Source organism: Coturnix japonica, chromosome 1 (genome assembly GCF_001577835.2).
Source record: "Coturnix japonica isolate 7356 chromosome 1, Coturnix japonica 2.1, whole genome shotgun sequence".
Classification (NCBI taxonomy): Eukaryota; Metazoa; Chordata; class Aves; order Galliformes; family Phasianidae; genus Coturnix; species Coturnix japonica.
This window is the reverse complement of record NC_029516.1, coordinates 11,232,285-11,256,165: the sequence shown is the minus strand read 5'-3', so window position 1 is coordinate 11,256,165 and position 23,881 is coordinate 11,232,285. Positions and strand designations below refer to the sequence as shown.

At 43.0% G+C, this 23,881-nt stretch overlaps 1 protein-coding gene across 4 annotated transcripts in view; it reads left to right on the top strand.

Moving 5' to 3' along the window:
* Positions 1 to 4: 4 nt before the first annotated feature.
* Positions 5 to 23,881, top strand: part of PHTF2 (putative homeodomain transcription factor 2) — a 53,960-nt gene continuing 30,083 nt past the window's right edge. For 2 of the 4 annotated variants that reach the window (XM_015881088.1, XM_015880838.1), the window contains exons 1-4: positions 5 to 137; positions 12,587 to 12,663; positions 22,513 to 22,569; positions 22,965 to 22,976. In XM_015881088.1, the coding sequence (XP_015736574.1) occupies positions 12,619 to 12,663; positions 22,513 to 22,569; positions 22,965 to 22,976 (114 nt within the window). In that variant the 5' untranslated portion in view covers positions 5 to 137; positions 12,587 to 12,618. Of the gene's footprint in view, positions 138 to 2,600; positions 2,747 to 12,586; positions 12,664 to 22,512; positions 22,570 to 22,964; positions 22,977 to 23,881 lie in introns of all 4 variants that reach the window. The other 2 variants (XM_015880919.2, XM_015881007.2) reach the window with 2 other exon arrangements.

Sequence of the window (23,881 nt, the reverse complement as noted above, 5' to 3'; positions counted from 1 at the left end):
CGCTCTCGTTGCTTGCGGCTCGTTCCCGCTCCGGCTCCTCCCCGTTGTCAGTTCCCGCCCTCAGCTGCTGCCTCGCGCGCCGCCGCCGCCCCCTCACAGTCTGGCGCTCCCGCGGCTGCCCGTTGTTTGCGGCAGCGGTAAGGTCGGGGCGCGCGGGGGGAGCGGGGCAACAACTTCACCTCAGGGGTCGGGATGAGGGGGGCGGGGAGGGGCTGAGGTGGGGCGGGGGGGTACGGCAGCACGGAGCCGAACGGGGGAGCCAGGCCCTCGGCCTCCGCGGCGCGGCGACCCCCGGCGCGGGGCGGGCGCGGCCTCGGAACGGAGCGGAGCGGAACATCGCGGGGCTCCGCGTGCGGTGCGTGCCCGGGGCCGGGCTCGGTTCTGCCTTCCTTCACGGACGCTGAATTTCAGCACCCTCAGCCCCGTCCCCTCGCTCCGTGTGTGTTCCACACCCGCCCCTTCTCCCTCCCTCGCCTCGGTTCTCCCCACGCCGACCCGCTGTCAGCCCTGCCCGCACCGCGTCCCATCGCTCCGAGCCTCGTGTTGCCCCGTGCTCTGAGCGTTGTGCAGCGCTGTTTGCAGCCGCTCTGTCCCGGTGCCGGCTCAGGTGTGCGGGCTGTGCCGCCTCGCACGGCCCTGCCCAGCGCCCCCACACGTTACGAGAGGCTGCCTCGCCTCTCGTTCCCTGTCTACCCGTGTCTTAATTAATCCCAGCAAGTAATTAATTAATTGCAAAACTTGTTGGGATCGCTTCAATTAACGCTCCCAAATTCTTTTTTTTTTTTTTTTTTTTTTTGATGAAGATGCAGCTTCCCGCAGAAGACGCGGCTTGTTTGACACTTTTGGCTCTCAGCTTCTCTAATAGGAACGATGTGTGTCATCAGCACTTTGCCTGCTTCCATCTTCCTGTTGATGCTGGCAGCAGCTGGCGGTGGCTGTTGCAGCAGGGCCTCCTTTCAGGCAACCTGGGGGGATCCCGGTGCTCTCTTACGTCTCTTAGGTCGCTAAGGGCCGTGTTCCTGTGCCGGGGCTGGGTTGGAGGCTAAAAGTGTTTGTGAACAAACCTCAGGGTTATAAATAGCCCCGTGCATTTGGCTATTCCTGCGGCTCTGAGGGCTTTAGTGATCATCTTTGATTTGCCTCCTTCTTTGTGGCTTCCTGGAAAGGATAATCCTTTCCTTAGAAGCCTCGTTTCTCCCCTGGTGAGGTGTTCACACACTGATGGACTTAAGTCATTTATGCACGTCGCACTTGTGTCAGTTCCTCTATTTCTTTTTCCTTTCTTTCCTTCTTTCTTTCTTTTCCCACCCTGAGCTCACCCTTATGATATTTATAAACACTCTTCATTTCTGAAAGCAAAGGTTGAGAGCAGCATTCAGACCTGAGCCATTTCAGCTCCTTTTGAAGCGAAACGTTGGTGCAGCTGTATTTTCAGTTGCTACGTTTTAGTGCCAGTGTATGTTTGTATTCTGGCCGTAAACATTATAGAGGCTAAAATACTCTGAGTCATCCGAAAAAGAGTTTGGAAACCTGGTTTGTTTAATTCACTGTTTGCAGAAGGGTATTTTTTCCTTCTTGCGTTATGTGGAATGCGCCGTACAAATAAATTGCCAGCGAGGCTGAGCCCCGTGGAACGTTTGGAGCATTCCAGCGGTGCTGGCCTTCTCCCAGAGCAGACTCAGCTCGCCTCGCCCTCAAAGCTTGTCCCAGTGACACCCGTTGCTGCACATTGTTACCTCTGGGAGAGCATGGAGGGCTGTGGGCTGCTCTGTGAGCTCTCAGGCTGCCTGTGCTGCGATGGAAATGGTGTGTAGTTGCTTTTGGGTTTCCACTGGGCTTTGCTTCAGCTCCTTCAGCTGAGCTGTGTGGCTTCTCATTGAGTTGGCAGGAGTCAATGGGAAGCAGGGATGTGATTTCGTTCCCAGTTCTCTGAAGCTCTATATCACTCCCCATACTTTGTCTACATACTGTGTCTTACTCTTTGTTTATGGTAGAAATTGGGAAGGAAACAGTAATTTATTATCCTTTTGTCAGGACTCTTGTGAGTGAGAATGCTGAAACAGTCTCTGTTTCTGTGAGGATGCTGGAACAGTCTTTCTGGGGCTGAGGAAGTTCTTACCGTGATTGATGCTCTACACATTCATGACCCAACAGTTTCTGTGAACTTTGAGCTGGGCAAGAGCACAAATCCTGTGCAATTGATCAACTTTTTACATCGTCTGATAGAGATGGGACAAAGGGTTTAAACAGAAAGGGAAGAGTTAGGATAGATGGTAGGATGAAATTCTTTACTCAGAGGGCACAGGTGAGGCTCTGGAACAGCTGCCTTAGAGCTGTGGGTGCCCCATCCCTGGAGGTGCTCGGGGCTGGGTTGGATGGGGCCCAGCTTGAGCTGGTGGGGGGCAGCCAGCCCATGGCATGGAATGGGGCTGGTGGGCTTTAAGGCCCCTTCCAACCCAAGCCTTTCTGTTATATATAAATCTTTGTCAATCTTCGCCCACTTGAGTGACTTCATCAGGCATTCAGATGACACAGCCAGACCTCGTGACGATGAAAGATGTTACCTACACAGTGACTAATTTGTGTGAAATTTTTGACAGGTGGTGGCCCAAGGTGATATTCCCAGCTGAAGGGCAGCCCCGTGTTGCTTCAGGAGAGCAGCAGCTGGCAGCGCTGTGTGTTGAGCTGGGAGCCATCCCGCTGTGCTCCTTGCTCAGCCCAGTTGTTTGTGCAGCGGGTAGTGCAGGTGAGATGGGGCTGGTAGGAAACCTCATGGAAAAATGACAGCAGGTTTAAATTAATTCTGCCCACAGGGCAATGCAGGCCTGTGGTTTGTTTTTTATTTCTCCTATCTTTATTATTATTATTTTAATATTGTTTTCTGTTTTGTGAAGAAAACAAAATAAAGCTTTTCGGTTGCTGTTTAATGACAGCTGACCGCTGCTTACTCTGAGATATGGAGCAGCACGATAAAGAAAAGGCTTTGAATGCTTTAAATGTTGTTTTCTTGTTTGAGTTTCCAGTGTTCATAAAAGGTCTGACTGGTTACAGAGGAAACTAATTGAAGAAGTCAAGCTCAAATTTTTGAAGGGAATACAAAGAGGTTAATAAATTGCCGATGGAGGAGTCCTAATTACAGTCCCTGGTTGTAATTAGTGTTATAATGCATTGCTATGTAATTTTTGGGAACGCTTTCTATGTAATCATAGAATAATGCGAGTTGAAAGGGATATCTGGAAGTCACTCAGCTCATCTGAACTTGGAAGCAGGGCCAGCTTCAAAGGCAAATGTTTGTACATATGTACAGATACCCACTGTGTTATCAGTATATTTGGAAACATATTTTTGTTTTGTGATTGAAGAGTTTATAGAACTGTTCTCTTTTTTTGCTTAGTTTGAGTATGAAGGGGATTTATTCAAACTCCCTCCTAGTGGGACTAATGCTTAAATGAGACATGTGCTGTTCAGTCTTGGTTTTATTCTTGTGCCATTTGAGGTGGGCTTGGTAGGTGGATTCCAAAAAGTCAGGGTGATGCACTTGCTGGATTGACTCCAGGTGTTGCACTGACTTCTGTTTGCAAATAAATCTGTGGTTCTTGCTCTTAATTGCAAGGTGGGAGAAGAAATTAAAACCACGTAGCATCAACTATGAAGTCATACACAACTTGTGTTCAGGAATTGGCCAACACCAGATGCTTGTTGGGGCTGGATGGTTTGCAGACGCCAGCCTTAAGACAGCTGAGCAGTGCTCTGTGTTTTGCTGCCCTAAGGGACAGTGTGTTCTGTGCTTGCCGTGTTGCTTGTACTCTTTCCTTGGCATTTGCTGCTGGGCTCTGTGGGCTCAGCTAGGTGAAGTATTTCTATGGTCAGATGGGTAGATCTCGATGATCTATTTGGATGTTGTCTGACATTCTGTGCTGTGAGACTTTAGATTCCTTTAGCCGTGTATGTGTTTTTGTTCTTGGTGTTATTATGTGTTTAAATAGCTGTTTTCTTCTTGAATCTGAGTGAAGCCCTTGGCTTCAGTGACTTCCTGTGGCTCTGGGTTTGTCAATCACATTGTGTTGCAATATAATATTTCTCTGTTCAGAGTTTGGCTTTGCTTTAATTTAAGCTCAGAGAGAAGTTCCCTTTATTATTAGCCGCTATTTTCTTTACCGTGTTTTCTGAATATGTCTAAAATCTCTATTTAGAATTATCTCTCTGTCTGTTCTTGCTGATCTCAACAGGAGAGATTTTAAATTGTTTAATAATTCACAGCCCTTCTCAGAGTGTCCTCCTTCCTTTCCCCTACATCTCAGTATTCATCCTCATACCAAGTCCATTCATTTCTGGTCAGGTTGCTTAACAGTACTGGAGTGTTTTCATTCTTCAGGGCACTCTGTGCTCCTTTGGCTGTAGTGCACAGAATGGCAGAGCTCAAGGAGCCACCGAATTTCCTTTTCAGACTTGAGATGCTTGATTTTAAACTGTAGTGTAAGTAGATCACTTTACCCATCCTATAACATGCATTACTGATATTAGATTCTGTTTATATTGCCTATTTATTGTTAAATTTAATCTATTTTCTTTAGTGTTGGTAATGCAATTGTAATAGCCATCTGGAAATATTACTACTTCACTTTTCCTTTTCTCCAGTGCGTAAGGAATGAATACGGTGAGCATCCCTGGGCCTATTTACAGCAGCTTGAGGCTTGCAGTGGTACAGCAGGTCTCAATTCACTCAATTTGAGGGCTTAGTACTTCACTACAATTCTAACTGCTGGTGTAAAGGTGGGAGGAGGAGAGGGGAAATCATCTGAATGGGTTCAAACGATCTGCTAATGACAAGCAATTGGTGCTTGGGAAGGATGAGGGTGGAGTTTGCTGCACTCAGAGTTGCCTCAGTCTGTGCAGTGACATCGGTCATGGCTTTTGCCGAGTCGGAAGGTTTATGGAACTAATTTGGGTGAAAACTAGGCTTTTATTTAGTCGGGGCAGTGAGTTCCTTGAAGCGATCTGCTTTGCAGTGAACTCCAGTGCTGGTAAAAAGAGCAGTGGAAATGACTGGGCAGAAAGGTGGGCTATGGCAATTCTGCTTCAGGATGGTTTAATAAGTGATGAAGACTCACTAGGCTGCAGTGACCTTATCCATCTGCCCTAGGAGCACCTAGATTGTCTTCAGGGAGTGATTTCTGCCTCGTGTTCCCTTGTCAGAGCTCAGGGAGCCAGTAGGAATGTGGGGCATCTCTGTTTATTCAAGCCACTGCCAACACCTGCTGGAGCAGCTCTGTGATGGATGGCTGTGGATATTCCTCACAGAGGTGTAATGGTTATTTGGGAGGTGTTGGTTTCTGAGTGCTCTCATCCCCAGTAACTTGGTGTCTCCAGAACAAATTCCCCACCAGGACGTGTTTGTACTGGACCGGATACCTCTGTCATTGCAACATGACCAGAAACGAGGAAGCTGGGGGAGCATCAAGAAAGCAGATTAGGAAGACTGAATGTGGTTTTGGGATTAGGGTGCTGTTATGTGAATGAGAACTTGTGTTCCCAAGCTAGAATTTGTATGCACTTTGCATTGGAGCTGAGCAGGTGGGCTCTGTGGGATATAAGTAGCTTCTAGGCACCTGAATAGGCAACAAATGGGCCATTTTATTCAGACTGGATGCTGCTAATTAATCTTTATTATCCAATTAGTGTGTTGCAGTGAAGAATATTGACCTCAAAAATTTGTTCAGTTTCCTGGCTGTTTTTCAATCTGTAATAGTGTTTGCTTTTCACAAGCAGCAGCCTCCTTACAAGTCTTTGATGTCCTTGCAAAGGCTCTTAGATAGTCTGTGTATGTTTTATCACTTGCCTGTTTATCAGTTAGACACCCAAAAAATACTGATAGTCTTCAGACATAATCTTCATCTGCAGAAACAGGACGGATTGCTGCCCCTATCAGATGGTCTTTCAGGTACAGCCGTGTTCCATTTTTAATGATGGTATTGAGGAGCTTGCCAGATACACATGTAGGGCTTGTTACTTTGCCATTCCTCACTCGGATCACTCAGGCTTCTTAAAAAATACAGGCTCAGCATTCCCTCCTGTATTCCTGGGGATGGGTGGCTGTTACAGGAGCTTGCAGCTTTCTGACAGCTCAGCTGCTTCGTGCCTGAGCTGCTTCAGAAACTTGCTGGGTAGCTATTTGTGGAACGTGATGCAAAGATGGTTATTGAGGAGTGGTTTTTCACTTCCTGACTACGCTCATCGAGAAGCCACAACTCTGCTTTGCATTGCTTGGTGACAGAAAAACACTCCTTACTAAACAGCAAGTAGATACTTACAGTGGGTAAGATTTATTGCAGGAAATCACCGGCGTATTTGGAGACACAAGGAGGAGAAAAGCAGTGCTGCGTTTTACTTCCAGATGGCTGCTGTGTTTTGGAATTAGTTTTGAGTGTTTCTTAAGAAGAATGCAGGTACTGGTGACATGATAATGTTTACAGGAGTATTTCTTAACGGGGTTGCCATAGTTCTCAGATAAAGATACATCCTTGCAGCATTTCAGAGATTTCTTATTGTAAGACTACAGATATTATTAATGGTGTATGTGCGTGTTCAGTATACAGCACAAAACCCAGGCATTAAAGAAGGGCAGACCTTGACATCAACCATATAGAGTTTCAGTATTTTTTAAAGCCTTTTTAGAGTTGTCTTGTAGATCTAACACGGTGACAGCTATTACTACATTTGGACTGCAGTTTTTTAGCTAGCATCTCTCATAAGAGGCAAAATTCTCTTGATTGTAATCCCTTATAAGGGCTTGAATTTTCTCCACTCTTTATTGAACAGTAGAATATGTTGAAATTGTAGGAATGTTTTGCTACTTAAAATACATTGCAGCAGGCTCAGGAGCTGCTCTGGGAGGTGTAGAATCCCAGATGTCTCTGCGCTGAGACCTTCTCCGCCCTTGTTGTCAATGGGGCAGCTATGAAATAGCATCACGTTGTTTCAATGGAGCCATTTAAAGAAGCCAGTTATGGAACAAAATTAGGAAACTTACTCAGACCTTAAGGCTCAGGACAGAAATTCCAGAAATGGCTACAAAATTGCAACAACTGCACTCAATGTTCTTTTCCCAGAACCTAAAATAAAAGTCAGAAATCCCGACACTCAGCATTTTGCTGCTATTTCACACAGTTTTGTAATTCCCTGGTAAAACAAGCATTCCCTGGGCGGTGGTTGTGCCCTGTGCTATTCCGCTGCTTCTTTGCCCTTCAAGTGCTGGAGGTTTTTAACTGTGGGAGTGAAGATGCCAAAGCCGAGCCTCCTTTCTATCAGAATTCCGTCTCACTGCTTTCTTTGTGCTATAGCTGTATTGTAGAATCATAGAATGGCCTGGGCTGAAAAGGACCTCAAAGATCATCTAGTTTTAATAGACTGTGTTGGTTCCAGGCTACAAGCACATGCTGCTGGCTCATGTCCGGCTTCTTGTCCACCAGGATCCCCAAGTCCTTCTCTGCAGAGCTGCTGTCCAGGGGTTCTTCCAGTTTGTATAAATACTTGGGATTACCCTGACCCAAATGCAGCACCTTGCACTTGGCCTTAATGGTTAACTTAATGCATTAGGTTTTTACGGGCCTACTTCTCTAGCCTTTCCAGGTAATTCTGGATGGCTTCCCTTCCCTCCAATGTATCAACTGAACCACACAGCTTGGTGTCATCTACAAACTTGTTGAGGGTGCACTCAGTGCCATTGTCACTGATGAAGGTGTTGAAGAGCACCAGCCCCAAGACCCCCAAGACCGACCCCTGAAGGAGACCACTTGTGACCGGCTTCCACCCTGACACAAAGCCATCAATCATAACCCTTTGGCGGCATCCAGCCGGCCACTTCCTTATCCACTGAACAGTCCATCCTTTCAATCCACAGCTCTCCTATTTAGAGAGAAGGATGTGGTGAGGGACCCTGTCAAAGGCTTTGCAGAAGTCCAGGTAGATTACATCCATCTCCCTTCCCCTGTCCGCCAGTGCTGTCACTGCATCATAGGAGGCCACCAGATTGGTCAGGCACGATCTGTGCTTGGTGAAGCCGTGCTGGCTGTCTTGAGTCACCCCTTTGTCTTGTATGTGCCTTAACACGACAACTAGAAGGATCTGCTCCATGATCATCCTGGGCACAGAGGTGGGGCTCACTGGTCTGTAGTTTCCCAGGTTACCCTCTCTCCCTTTCTTAAACATCTGTGACTGCAGTAACTTTCTGTTATTAATGGTGATAAAGGGCGTGAGCTTCTAGGAAAGAATAAGCATGTAGTAGTGAAAATGGGATCAAATACCGTGGCTTTGGCAAAATAGAGAAGCCTGAGGGATTATTTCTCTTTTTAACACTGATGCTTTACCTGAGGCACAGGCAGGTGTGGCTGTGCTGCCTTGTGTCACAATAAGTGACGTTTGTGAGGTCTGTGTTCATCAAGGGCAGGGCTTGATACGCAGCCACGTGCATGGAGCCTGATTCACATCTTGATGTTACTCGTGCACCCCTTAACTAAACAAGCATCTCGGGATGTTCAGTGCTTTTTTCTCAGGTTATTATTATTGTTATTGTATTTTTTAGCTCTATTTTAGATGGAGTGAAAAACAAGGCTTGAGAATTCAGTTCATGAACAATATCTCAGGAACGCTGGTATCCAAATTTAGCAGACTTGATGTTCTGTTGGGAAAGCAAGTATGTTAATTCCTTTTTGTTTACAAACTAGTCTGACCTTGGATTACAAGGCAGCGACTTGGGGGGCCTAAGTTGGCACAGCAGCAAGAATCCTTCTCCTGCTGGCTGCTAGATTGAATCCTTAGGTTAGCAGTGCCTTGTATTTTGTTTTCTTTTGTTTTATTTTCTTCCTTTTTCCTTCCTCTTCCCTTTAGCTGGTTGGGATTCTGTTAGGACTAGCTGAAAGCAATGTGATAACGTTTCCCCTGAAAGGTGTGACAAGTTTCTCATTTGTTTGTGTACCATTTGCAATTCTGAAATGCTGTTTGGAGGACGGTGCCGCATAGATAAGGTACTTTAACAGAACACTGCGTGCATTATATGGTATTTGATGGCCCATTTGAAAAGGGAAATGTGGGCCTAATGATTTATTTGTGATGCACATGAAAAGAATGTCGTTTTAAACATTGAAACAAGGGTGTAGTCCCCTGGATGGTGGCAGAGGAAGGATGGCTCTTGGTGAGTGCCAGTGGTGCAGCCGCATTACACTGATGTTGCTGTTGGTTTGTTCCCTCCTGACAGAAGAACCTTCAGAGTCAGTGGGGGCTGCTCAGTGTGAATTAGCTGTTTATTGGGCTTACGTATAGGATTCTATATATATATATACATATATATGCATATATATGTATGCATCTAGGATTCTATTCTCTGATTTAGAATAAACCATAAATATGAATTTGGTGGTTCACAGTGCCTACAGACAAGAAAAGCAGCCATTAGCTACTACTTCCTTGCTTGTGTTGTACTTTCAATGATGTTGTGCTCACTGACGTTGCTTAGTCTTGTTTAGTCTTCCAATATTTCTAAGTTGTTCTTTTGGCCTTTCCCTTTGGTATGAGGAGCACAGCTTTATTCAGAACGTCTGAGTTCAAAATAGAATTCAAGTGTTCAAAACAGAGTTTGTTGTCTGTGGACTGTCATTTAGGAAGGTTTGCATTTGTGTCTGACTGGGGGGTCCAAAACATTTTGGTTATGAGTAAAATATCTGGTGTCTAATCCTGCGTGACACAGTAAACACTGTGTGCTGCTTGACTGAGCTCTAAATTGCTGGAAACATCTAAATACGCATTTTAGTGGCTTTTGAAAATGTGTTTCTTTGATTGCAGGGTGTAGTGTGTACTTATTTAAAATGGAACATGATTATGCTGTGAAATGGAACAGAAACAGCTACAAAACCCTACATCTGAATAAGGATCAACAAAGAGACATAGTTGTCTGCTTTTAGTTTCAAACAAGTAATGAATTTCATCCAGACCTGTTGCTTGTTGCTAATTTTAATGGTGAGTTTGATGAAGTGGTAATAAATGGCTCAGTTAAGTGTTGCAGTGTTGGTACCTTGCTCATGTATTTGGGTGTTCCATCCGGAGCTGGGCTGTGTCTTTAATGTTGCTGTTAAGCCTCCAGCTAGTTAAGATGAAGCTAATCTTGCTGTAGTGACTTTGCACAAGGCGAACAAGTGGATGTGGTGCAGCTGAGTGTAAAAGCAGCCCCTTGTCCCACGTGTGTTTGATGTGTGACATGAAACAGACTCAGAGAGAATCAGATGGAGGGCAGGTTAAAATAGGCAGTGCTGTGTTGTGGATCAGCTGCTTTGATGTGCTCGTTTTTCCCATTTGATGGATCTTAAGGCCCAGCACATACAGTCTGGCTTCAGTATTGATAGCAGTAAAATTGTTAGCTGAATAAAACGTTAACGTGCAGAGTTCTGAGCTTGTTGCAGTCTCTTGTCAGAGACCTTTTGTAACGGTCCCTTCCAACTCCTAAGATTGTTATATATCTTACCTGCAGGCCAAACATTAAACTCATTATGCAGCCTTCAAAAAAGGCAGACAAATCTCAGCCTTTTCAAGCTGAAACACTGCCTGGAAATAATTGAATGCATTTTTTCACTTTTTATTTCAGTGTTGCATCAGAAAGTGCTGTGTGTCTATTGAAGAAAGCCCGTGATATCTCCTGGTGGAGGTATTTCCACACAGGCATTTAGCTGAGGTTGGTGAGCTGGGACATCAGTGCTGAGGCCTTGTGCTACCTCGTGTATCTTTGTGGTTGCGTACTGTGGAATTAGTGCTTTAATTAACACTAAAGTGGACTACATGAAAGGCTTAATGGAGAAAGTTTTTAAAGCCATGAAAACCGTGTGTTACCTCATTAATAAAACAATTTCATTTTACTTGTGGTTTTGTGATGTGATCACAAAGGCTGATGCCTTTAAAATGATTCCTCCAGTTACAGTTGTATTTCATGCAGCTGGAGGTCTGGGATTCTGAAGTTAGAACTGATTCCCCTCTGTGAAGGACTGCTGTGAAGGAAGATGGTCTGTCAGCTGAGGGAAAGGCTTCTGTGCAATGAAACAGTTCTTTAAATCACAGCTAGTAATGAGGTTCTGCAGCCTTTTTCTTCTTCTGTGGCTGTGGTGGTAGGAAGCAGGTCATGTTGTGTATGTAGGAGGGGCAGCTGCTTTTGGAGAAATGAGGAGTTTATGACGTGCACACACTGTATTCACAAGGCGGGGGATACAAGTGTGATCAAATCCTGCATGTGTTGTTGGTATGTGGATTCTTCCTTGAGCAGCAGGGCTGCTTTTGTTGTGACTGAGCAAAGGTAGGTCATGTTGTGTGTGAAGGCTGTGCATGTCAAAGGAGGTGGCACTGGTTTGTATGTAGTCATGTAACCAAGTGTTTTATATTAAAGTTTATGGGAATGTTTGCAAACAAGAAAACAAAACCTATTTTAAGCTTTGTGTGGGTGAGAAAGAAGGGTAAGCAGTCTGCAATATGCCAAGGTATAGCTGGGTCTGTTAGATAGAAGTTTGTGATGGAAGTCTTTATTGTGTTGATAAATTCTTAATTGCTGATCATCACTCTTAGTTAAACTTCCACTGTTATTAGAAACCCAATTGCCTTCTTGACACAAGTGATGGCTTGATGTGGCTTCTATGGCACCATTAACCACAGTGGAAGAATGACACTGTTCTGCTCTGAAAGCCACTGTTGTGATAACTCTGAAATGTTCACATCAAGCTCTGAGATTTGATTTTGATCTATTGCATAGTTTGTTTCCATCTGTAAAGTGAGGAACTCTGGTTTGCCCCGCTGGCTCTTTTTTAAACTGGGCTTCTGCTTGGAATACTTGGGAATGTGTGTATATAGATTAAAAAGGAATGGTCGGATTGTATGATTGTTAAACACAAGTACTGAGATGTTCTGGAAAATACTTGTTTATCCAATTCTTTCTTCCTTTTGCTTCACTGGTTGCTTCCTGCTTTAATTAACAGCTTGGAATACGAGCACTACATACACCTTACTGTTACTAATCTCTTCTTAAGTAGTCTGTGAAATATTTGGTTTTGCTTTCAGTTATAAAAGTTCATATATGTATATATACATTCTTATATATATGTGTGTGTGTGTATATATATAAGAATTTGCATATTATTATAAAACATCTGGAAAGTTTTACTCAGGCCAAGTTCCTCCTTCTCATATCACTGTCATTTGGTTCAGTGTTTAAAAAACCCCAAAGCCTCTTCCTGTCTGTTACCATCAAAACAAGCGTGCGACTCTTCCGTAGCTTCTGCCTTAGTTTTGGTCTCTTCCTGGGTGGATTAATTCTGTAATCAGAACAGGTACTTTTGTGATCAGTGCTGTTCTCATTGTCCCCCAAATACCTAATAGTTTGTACAAGCTTTTCTTATATTATATAATGCATTGATCTCTTAGCATCAGAATCCTTATGTGGTGTTCTGGATTTAATGGAACTTCCCCGAGGTTCTCCTGAGATAACACAGCACCCTCTATTTGCCACTTGTATTGCACTGGAAAGTGGAAGTAAAGTTCTGTTTCTTTCTGTTAACAGCCTAAAATGACTGGGTGAATTCAGTGGAATAAATGGCGTCCAAAGTAACTGATGCTATAGTTTGGTACCAGAAAAAGGTAAGCTTTCTGTTTGTTTTTATGGTGACTTCAGGGGGAAAAAAACAAGTTGACTTATTGCATTTTATGTGTCAAGTATAATAAATATGAAGTAGTGCTGCGTTGTTGGTTGGTGTTCCATGAGAGGGAGTAGCTTGGAACTCTGCTTCTGAAAGTAACTTAATGCCTAACGGCAATGCCTTGCAGGATAGAACTGCTCTTGGTCTGGCTATTGATGTCATTGTAATGTTGATTAATGTAATCGTATGCAGGAGAATGCTGTTTCTATAGTACATAAAACAATCACCGTATTTAAGTAGGAAGTAAGAGTTCAAACTTTCTGTGTTAGTATTAAGGACTGATATAATCCATAGCCTAAAGAGGTTTCTGTAGAAGTCAATTAAAAAAACAGAATGGGGAGAAACAGGAAAGAGAAAAAAGATCCCGCTGGGACATGTGCAGTTACAGTGTCTCTTGTTAGCGTATATATTTTGTTTCATATCTGTACAAAGAAATATTGATGTCTGACTGAAATTATTTCAAGTCATTGAATCCTCTTGACATTCCTGTACTGCTTGACTTACTCAGCTAAATTGCTTTTAAAAGCACGGAGAATTTTGCTGAGTTTGGATGTAGGATTTCAGGTGTGATGAGCTTGTTCTATTTTTCCTTATCTCTCCGTGCTTCATTAGGTTCCTGTTTTCCTTGGTCCTGTGGCTCTCTCTAGGGAGGACATGCTGCTCTTACGGGGAACAATGGCAGTGCTCTTCAAAATAGAAATCGTGGTTAACTTCTATTGTAAGCACGTGTAACTTGTAGAAATCTGACAGTACTGACAGTCTGTGTCATCTTCTCAACTGTGAATTAAAGGTGCAGTTGGAAAGGCAGAAAAATAAATTCTGCTTGCTTAGTTTATGCTGTATATTCAATTATGTATTAAAAACGTGGGAATCATTGAGAACTTAATGAGAATTTTTTTAGTACTTTATACTCTCTCCCTTCCCTCATTCAAGCTTTAGAAAAACTATTTTTGTCCATATTAAGAAGATTATATGGGCAGATTAAAGCGCAACCATCCCTGTGGGCGCTCATGAGAAGCTCCCATCTCTTCAGTGCTTTCTAGAGTCGTAGATGGGAATTTCCTTATTTGTGCATTTAAAATAATAATAATAATAATAAAAGCATATTGCTGACTTTCTTCAATAACAAAGTTTGGTATTGCTGTCACATGGCTTTACTTCTCAGATCTGTTTACTGTTTCTGGTATGTGCACACATTGCTGGAGATCCTTGATGGTGTCCTGGTTATTCCAGTGGTAGCACGGATGAGGTACATAAAGGCAGACATGTGCAGTGGAATCGGGTGGTATGTTTGAATCATTTCTTGAGTTTGGGTCCTTTCAGTTGTTACAAAGGCTTGTGGGGTGATTTGGAGGAAGACTTAAAGTACTGAAATTCAGTGGAAAGGAAAAATGATGCTTAATAGAAATCTTTAGAATTAGAATAAGCTGATTTTACCCGCTCCTGCCTTTGAGGCAAGGGACTGTGGTGTGTGACCACCATTACTCCATGAAAGACTGGGCTGTCTTCAGGAGAATCACAGAATGACCCGGGTTGGAAGGGACCTCAAGGATCATGTAGTTCCAACCCCCCTGCCTGGAAGGGCCACCAAACATACACATTTACTAGATCAGGTTGCCCAGGGCCCCGTCCAACCTGGTCTTGAACACCTCCAAGGACGGGGCATCCACAACCTCCCTGGGCAGCCTGTTCCAGGGCCTAACCACTCTCCTAGATAGGAGAGATGTGATGTCACACAGAACCGATGTTGGTGTTTTCCATGGTGTGAACAAAGTTGAATTGCAATCAGTTGCAATCAAAAAGCTTTCGGAACTTCTTTCTGAATGAGAGAGCGATGTCTTCTTTTGGGACAAATTCAGACATGTTGCATCTCATGTCAGTGTTGATGATCATTGGATGGTATCTGGGTCCCAATGTAGTGAGAGCCTGGATCAGGCTGATAACTCCTAGAAGCTGTTAACTTTGTAGTGCTGCGTATGATCCTTTCCTAAGAAGATCTTGGACTTTTTTATCCATGTCCCTGATTTTCTTCCCATCATTTACATGGCACAGTATTTTTTCCATTGGATTCATTGTTTGTACTTAGATGTGTGGTGTCCCTCCTGACACGTTTCCATTATTTGCTTTCAGTTCTAAGTGTATCAGGTCCGATTTGTCCCTCTTGCCTTGCTTTTTAAGTCTGCTCAACCCTCACTGCTGTAGCTGAAATTGAACGTGGGGAGAAATCAATACTTTGCAGTAAAACATTGTTTCTGGGTCAAGAGAGAACTGGGGTTGCAGTAATGGTTGCTCAAACTAGTGGTTGCCTGTGTGATAAAGTGAGGAAAAAGAGCTATCATTTTGTAGGGTTTTTTTTCATGTAAATGAGTTTTTACATTTTTACACTATTTATACATATTTTACACTAGATTTCCCTCCATTGAATTTCAGTGCTGTCTTCTCCAAAGTCAGGCACTTCTAGAGTTACACGGTTGAGCTCTTCCAGCTGCACTGGCTGCAAGGAGCGGCACCCAATGCTCCTTACTGTGACTCATTCTATTGTCTGCAATGGAGCTCCTCACTCGAGGTGATTTAGTAATGTGCTTAATCGTTTAAAAGGTCAGACTTTTTATTGTGTCAACTTGTGTATTGCTGTTGCAATACATGTAGTGCACTTACAGTGCAGGGGAGCTCTTTATGTCCGCCTTGTAAAAATGCTTAGTTAGTTCTTAATTACTTTTGTTTGGATTGTTGGGTGTGTTAAAACCAGTTTGTTATCTGAGGTGTAGGGCAGGGATGTGTGCAGGACGTTGCTTTCCTGCATACACTGGTAGCGTGAGCTTCCCCGCTGCTACAGGGACATGCAATGTGGGCATGCTGGCTGTGTAGGGAGGTCCATTAATGAGCTGCTCCTGGTCATACGGAGGAGTGTCGAGCTGAGATGTTTGTGTATCTCAGGGAGGTCAGACAGGCGTGTGCCGGCTTCCTGTCAGCACGTGGCTGCCAGCAGCAGCGGGTGTGGTGGGGCTGTCTGCTCCCTGCATCGGTCCCTGGCAGCTGCCGAGCTCCGAGGTGCCTGTCTGTGCTTTGTTAATAAACAGCCTTAGGATGATGTGTGTGTATTCGAAGTGCTGTGCCAATAACAGCACCTGAGGTTAAAAACAATAAAACCAGTAATGAACATGAAATACTGCGTAGAACTTAATATCTTTGCATTCACTTATTATAATACTTTCAAGGCTTAAAGATATGTACAATTTCTGCTCTGATTTCTGATTTTACAACTAAACTAAGGGCATACCAAAGAATAGCCAATGGTAAGCCAAGGAATTTACCATTACAGCTTTTTGATTTTTAATGTTTGATACAAAAATGGAGGGCTTGGCTCACATTTGTTAACAGTATTGCAGGAGTGAATTAAGTTTTCCCATCTCTCGGGGGTGGTTGTCAGTGAAGGCAGAATGGAGCTTAATGAACCCGAATCCTGCATCTAATTGCTTATCATTTAACTTTGCCAGTGCAGCTTTATGCTGCTTTGGGTGTCCTTTGGGTACTGCTGTTAAAGTTCACAATAAAACAAATGAGATGTTTTCTTTGCCATGGCTTTAAAGGGCAAAATTAGAGTTGTAATTGCATTAAGATCTGTAATGTTTAGTGCTTTATAGCTCATTAGCCTAAGATTATTCTTTCCAGCTTAATAAAGAAACAGTAATTATACCATACCCTGAAACAACTTGATTTCCCTCTTGGTACTGAATTAATGTGATGTGGTGGTGACCCTGGCACACAAAGCAGTTTTCACACAGCAGTCTGGGTATGTGGCTGTGTTGGGATGCTGAAACTCTCAAAAAGGCCAATCTTCAAGTACCGAAATTTGGCAAGAATCAGAGCTGACTATTTTGAAAGTGATGTTCCCCAGGGCTCCGTTTGGGGCCAGGTTTGTTTATGTATCAGTGAACTTGATGAAGGGACTGAGGATCAAGTGTGGCCTCGATTAAGGTTTGCAGATGACACCAAGTTGGATGGGTGTTTTGATCTGCCACTGGGAAGGAAGGATCTATGGAGGGATCTGAGCAGGCTACGCTAATGGGCAGTGTCCAACTGTATGGCATTCATCAGGGCTACTTGCTGTCTGTTTCACTTGGGTCATAACAACCTCAGGCAACAGGATAAGTGTGGGGAAGGGTGAAGAAAGTTGCCTGACAGAAAAGGATCTGGGGGTGCTGGCTGACAGCCAGCTGAGTGTGAGCCAGCAGTGTGCACAGGTAGCCAAGAAGACCAGCAGTGTCCTGGCTTGCATCAGAAGTAGTGAGGCTGACAGAAGTGGGGAAGTGAATGTCCTTCTGTACTTGGCACTGGTGAGGCTGCACCTCAACTGTTGGGTCTGGTTTGGACCCCTCACTACATGGGGGATATTGAGTTGCTGGGATGCGTATAGAAAAGAGCAATGAAGCTGTTGAATGGATTAGAAAGCAAGTGTTAATAGGAGTCACCGAGGGAACTGTGTAGTGTGAGGAGGAGGAGGCTCAGGGGAGATGACAGGCACGATTCCATTATTCTATGAAAGCACTGGGAGAAAAAAAAGGTATTTAGCAAAGTTGCTTTCTATGTAGAACTAAAATTGGGTGCTCAGGATGTCAGCTGACCCAGTGATGGGGATTTCCTTCAGTAACTTGTTTCAGTGAGTCACAATTCAAGTTGCTGAATCTTATGCAGTTGATCAGAATCACTCTAACCTGTGTGGCTGAACAAAGCAGCTGTATGCTGTGCCTGGCTGCTACATTTGTGTACTTAGTGAATTTGGTTAGGGTGCCAATGCAGTTTAAACTGTAAGAAGCTGAATGTATCTGTGAGAATGAGCTGCAAATCCCTCTGTTTATAAGAGTGTTTAGCATAATTTAGCATTTCTTTTCCCAAGATAACTGATTTATCTCTCGGTCACACACCAGGATGTTGCAAACACATAAAAGAGAAAAAATAATGTTGCTGAGGGCTTAAGTCTTGAAGAATGACTGGGCTGTAGTCATAGCGTAGGCAGTGGGTCAAGGGAAAAGACTGTCCCTCTCTGTTCGGGTTGTGATACAGCATGTAGGGTGCTATGCCCAGATTGGGGCTGTGTAGTATAAGAAAGGCATTGGTGCTCCTTGGAAGGCCAGGAAGGTGGTTCTGAGGCTGAAGTGTGTGATGTACAGTGAGTCTGAGAGACCATGGTTTGTTCTGCATGAAGAAGAGAGGGCAGAGGGAAGAGCTCACTGTGCCCACAGCTGTCATCTGGGTGGCCATGAAGGGACATGTTAAAAATATTCTGTTATAGAAGTTGGTACAGATTTGAAAATGTTGGGCTGTAAAAATGAATAAATTGTAGTAGCTAATAGATTAATTCTAAATATTTTAAAAATATGTTAAAAACTTAATTTGCTTGGTAGACAGCCTAAAGAAGCAACATCGCTTTTTCTTCACCAGGCTCTGTATCTTTCGGATTTGCAGTAGTATGTTGATATTGCTTGTTAAAATGTGTAGCAGTTTTAAGGGACAAAGCTTAGCGTGCAGATTTCATTATGGATAAACATTAAAGTTTTAAGATCCAGCAGGAAATGCGATGTATTCTTAGGATTATAATCTTCATTAGCCGCCTTTGTCATAAATTATAAATGTCTCCTGAAATATTGATCGATTCCATTAGAATCCGAAGGCTCTGTGAGTATTGGGCTACATGTTGATACCATCGCTACATTAGCTTAAAGTGAATATCAGTGTCATTCACAAAGCTCAAGTTCAGTCTTCATGCACACGTGGCCTATTGATCTGTTTATGAGAAAGACACAGGGAAGAAATAATTTGCAGTGCAGAAAGCCTTAGTGCTGGGCTATATTTGAAACCAGAATGAGCTGTTTCCAATAGCTTTACTTACTTAGACAGATTGTGTTTAGTTGTTATAAAAACTAGATGTAAAAGCATCAAACAAATTTTAGATAGGCAAGGAAATATGCTGAAATGTGCTCTGAGCTGGTTGGTTGGGAAGAAAGAAGTGCAAGTGTTGCTGACCTCCTGAGTTTAATGCTGCTTTTCAAGTTATGTGACCTTCCTCTGCGCACTTGAAGAAGTGCAATCTGTGAGGTCAAAGCTGAGCTCATCTTTAATCTTCTCTCTGAGGCATTTATTGAAGCAAGGTGTCAGAATGTTTTAGAGGTAACTGGTTTGGGTAGACTGGGTAGAGTCTTGTCATTGAAGAAGCCTGTGGTGCATGATTTAAAGTGAATTAATAGAAAATATCTGCTCCAGTTCTGCTGCAGGTTGTGCTACAATTTATTCCATCTATAGCGTGCTATTGGCATGTTTCCTATGAGGGGGATGTGCTGCTGCTCATGCTTGGTGATGGAATCACCACACTTGGAACAGACCTAGAAAATCATCCAGTCCAGCTGTCACCCTATCACCAATAGCACCCAGCCATGTCCGTTAGTGCCACATCTGAATGTTTCTCGAACATCTCCAGAGACAGTGACTCAAATACCTGCCTGGGTAGCCTGTTCCATCTCCAGCCATTCAAGAGGAATGTTTGGGATATAGATATAGGCTTACCATGTAACTTTAGTTAACAAATTATTAAGGAAGGAAGGATTGTTTTTTTTTTTTTCTTTAGGTTGTTATTATTATTTTTTGCTAAATCCTTAAACAAACAAAAAGGCTGTAAATGCAGTTTATGATCCTCTTTTGATTAGCTCTTTTGTAAATGAGGGTAAATTCTGTGTTAAATTAGATAAAAAATGGGTAGTGTTGTGGACTTTGCTTCATTAAAGATACCACCCAGTTGTTGGTTGGATTAATGGCTTGAAAATGCCAGTGTCAGACTATTTTGCCAAGTCTGGCACAAAGTTTTGAACAGATTTTAAGAGCTTTAGTTGTTGTACAGTTAAAAAATGGACATTTTTTAGACTCTTTCAGCTTTCTTTGAAGAATACTGCAGAATTTGCAGGTGTAATGGGAGAGAGTTGGGGTAGAGTTGGGAGCTTCAGGTATATGCAGGTAGTTGCGTCTTCATATCAACTTAGTGATTCCACACATAGGAACCTTGAGCACCTTTGTAGCCCTGGAGACAGTTTTCCTGTTGTTGGGTAGAAGAAATGATTGAATGTCTCTGTTTTTTACTTGCCTTTTCTGTCAGTAACACTGGGTCTATGGATTTTTGTTTAACGTGGGAAATTGTGTTCCAGTATGTAACTTTACAATGATGCCCTTATTTGCTTGTGTTTCCTTCTGAGAGAAGTATAGATGGATGTTTGTGCTGTTGGAGAGAAGGGTGATTGAAGATCAGGTGTGAATTTGATGGGCTGAGCTTGTAATGTGCACTCCCAAAGGTACCTCAAAAGGCTTCCTAAAGCATAAAAATGCACAATTGGGTGGATTAAAAAGAAATGAAATAATTTGCAAGAGATTGTAGTGATAATTGCTCTCTGTAGCTGTGCCTAGATCTCTTGTCTGTTTGCAGCAGTACGCCTTTATTTAGCAGCCCTACACTCAGATTTTGATAATTGATAGTGATCAGAAAAGATTGGTCAGGCCAATACATACTTGTAAAGACCATCTACCTGGTCCTTTTCTCTTATTTTACTTACTGCTGAAATAATTATGTTATGGAATAACATTAAAAGAAAAATGTCAATGGCAGAATCCCTGCTTTTGGAGACAGGAGCCGCCACCCAGTATGTTTGTAGGGGAACATAAGTAAGCCCTACTGAAATTTGGTCGACTGGGATGTCTTCTGGGATCTGTATTCCTATAACAAATCATCTATTGTTTCTTTATGTGAAGAACTCTTAAAGACTCTTTTAACTCTAAAATTGGTCATGAATGTGATTAGAAGTACAGGATTCGCTTTGCAGTTTTCTTGGCACGAGGTCCTCCGCCTTTGTTTCTTGCCCTACGAAGTGGGAGGCAGACTCTTCTGTCTTTGTAGAAAGCTTGTTGGGAAGTGAGGGGGGAAAGACCCAATATTATGCCATGCAAAAAACTCACTTGGGATTCTTCTTAGTAAATGTCATGAAAAACAGGAAGATCTGAAATGTCATTTAGAGCGTATTTAGGAAGAAGCCAAAGCAATTTGATATAAACATCTGGGTGGAGTGGTTATTCAACATATTGACTTTTTAATTGCTGGCAATTATCCAGATGGAGTCAGCTCTTAAACTAGCTTTATTTTAATTAGTTTAATTATGGCAAGTGTTTAATCTGCTCAGTATAGTGCCTGACTTCTCCATTATTTTCCATGGTCTGTGTGCTTTTTCTAGATGCAAGGTGCTAAGTATGTCTTATTATTACTAAAAAGTCAGTAGGTTTTCTTTTGGTATTTTAGGATAGTGTTTGGGTGTCTGTATCTTGTGAATGCGAAGTACTAAGCAGGCATGAAAATGATCCATAGAGTAATCAAGCAGTGGGTTTTTTATTCCTTCCCATCGGGTTTTAGATCTAAGCTGGTTCTATCAGCTTTCTTTACAGTCAATTAAGAAACTTTGAGTAAGTTTCCTTCCATACATGCGTCTGCCTTACTGTTGTGACACAAAATCAGTGCTATGCTTCACTGGTCAAGGCTTGTTAACAGGAACCAAGGTTCAGGTGTGAGGCAGTAAATGTGGGTGCGCGTGTGTCTGTGTATATATCTAAGGAGAGCTGCTGGGATGGATAACTTGAAAAACGTTTGGTGAAGGCACTGGCTGCCCATGGAGCTGTGCTGCCCCATCCCTAGAGGTGCTCAAGGCCAGGTTGGGTGGGGCCCTGAGCAGCCTGAGCTGGTGGGGGCAGCCAGCCCAAGGCAGAGGTTGGGAATGAGTGGGCTTTGAGTTCCCTTCCAACCCAAGCTGTTCTGTGTTTCTACATAGTAAAACAGATCATTGCTGAGAAATGTCTAGAAGCTGTGTGCACTGTTCAAAGCAAGCTGGTTCTCTTTGGTAACTTCTTAGAAAGATGCATTGTCTCACATATTGACTTATTCTTGTCTCTTTATCTTACCTTCAGTCTTATTAATACCTGAAGTTTTCTACAGAAATGCGATGAGAGTAGAGCCTGGAGAAAACCAATTCCTTTTTACTACAGATTTTTAACTAAAACCTTGTTCATATTCAGACAAAGCTAAGATCTTTAGAAGAGCTTCGGGGATAAATAGACTGGTAGCTTAATGAGAGTCTTGGAAGCCTTAGAACTGACAGTCTAATAATGCTTGTACTCAGGGAAAGAAAGTAGTACAGTATGGTATAAGGAAAAGATGCATTACGTTTTGAAATAGGTTTACTAGGAGTGTTATTTCATCAGTGATTCACTAGGGAAAAGGGCAGTTTCTTGATATCCATTGAGTTTTCCCTGACCTGGAATCCATCTGCTTCCCAGCCTGTTGGTAACTTCTGCTGTGCAGTCTGAAGAGATGGAACTCAAGATGATGGACCTGTAAAAGTGGGTGGTGAGGAACAGGAATTGTAGAGGGAGCCATTCTGTAGTAACGAGTGGAAGTTCTGGCTTCAACTAACTGTAAATTGTGTTTTCTTTCAAGTTAGCTGGCAGCAGCTGCACTGAGGCTGGGCAGCCCCGTAGTGAGGCTTTGGGCTGGCTGGCCTCAGCCTGTCAGGCTCAGCAGAGTTCTGGGTCAGCCAGGTCTTGTCCAGTGAAGATGGAGTGTGGAAGATAAAGATTACTTTGACAATAAGTCTCCTTTAGGAGATAGCCCATCATCTTTATGTTTGACTGAAAGATAGATAGGTTTTGTACAATCAAGGTATTTGAAAACCTAATATAGATTCTTTCTGTTTTGTGTTCTTTTTAGATTGGGGCATACGATCAGCAAATATGGGAAAAATCAGTGGAACAAAGAGAAATCAAGGTAAGACAGTATATCAAGTGGTTTTTTGTTTTTTTATCAGTTATCAGTAATGCTGTAATTGTATGTGCTGATGTAATTTACGACGTATAGGATGTTCTTTAATGCTGGTGAAGCAAAAATAAACTTCTGGAGTGTAACCAAATGAAACTGGCATAGTATACTCTATTTACTTTATATGACTGCTAAATCCACAGCACTTAAGTTCTACATCCATCTGTACATCAGTGCTTCTTTTTCTTTTAATTATCTTAAGCCAGAGCTTAGTTTGTGTGTGCCTCTTTCACTCTGTGATGAATTCTAACGTCGGTTATCTGAGCTCTCCTTACTTTCAGTTAGTTACCTTATCCCTCCAGTTCACTTTTCCTCCTTTATGATGCTGTCATTGTTTTGTACAGTTTATTAGACTGGTAAGTACTTCAGGCTTTGTGTCCTGAGTAAGCAGTTAACAGCAGTTTTTTGCATTTTGGTTTAACTAACAGTGCCATCAATGTCTGCCGCATCGCTACAGCGTTCTGGGGAAAACAGTCAGTCCCTTGTGTCATATTTCTGCTCACTGTACATTGTGTCATAATATGTAATGTTAAAATTAGTTTCTCTGGTGTTTTCGTGCAATTAACCTTTTCTCTTCAAGTACTGCATACAAGAAATATGCTACTACTGCATGAGCTTAAAGGCTGTGTTAATTCTTAGCATTAGCAGAATACACGTTTCTTCAGTGTTCCTGTGGTTTTTTGATTATTCTTTACTACTTCAATAGCTAAATAGCATATGTTAGGGAGGTGATTACATGGGAGCCTGATCTCTATACTAAATCTACAGATTTGCTTTTAAATCAGAGATAATATTTTCAGAAGTGTTTCTGAGCCTGATAAGGAACTTTTGAGACGCCACAGCTCCACAGTTGTGCGATGTGCCCTGTTAGGCAGCACGAGGAGACCTGGGTTGCTGCTGGTGCTGCAGCTGCAGGGAGACCTGGGGATGGAGCAGCTCAGGTGCTGGGAGCTGCCGGGCAGTCCTCCCTGGCACAGTACTGCTGTGTGCTGCATGAGGTGCAGCTTTGCTGCCATACGTTGATGTGATCAGAAGATTACTGCACGGCAATTGCATCTTGTGGTACCTGTTGTCTGAAGCATGCAGAGAGGCGATGCAGAAATGCTCTTGATATCAACACAACTAATTTCAAATGAAGGTGTTGGCGTATGGCTTGATTTTCAGTGTCTTTTCAGTGACTGTGAAAACCAATTGCCATTATGACAGAAGTTTTTGTAGCTGCTGTGCGATAGGTCAACTTTCAAATCATTTATTACAAATA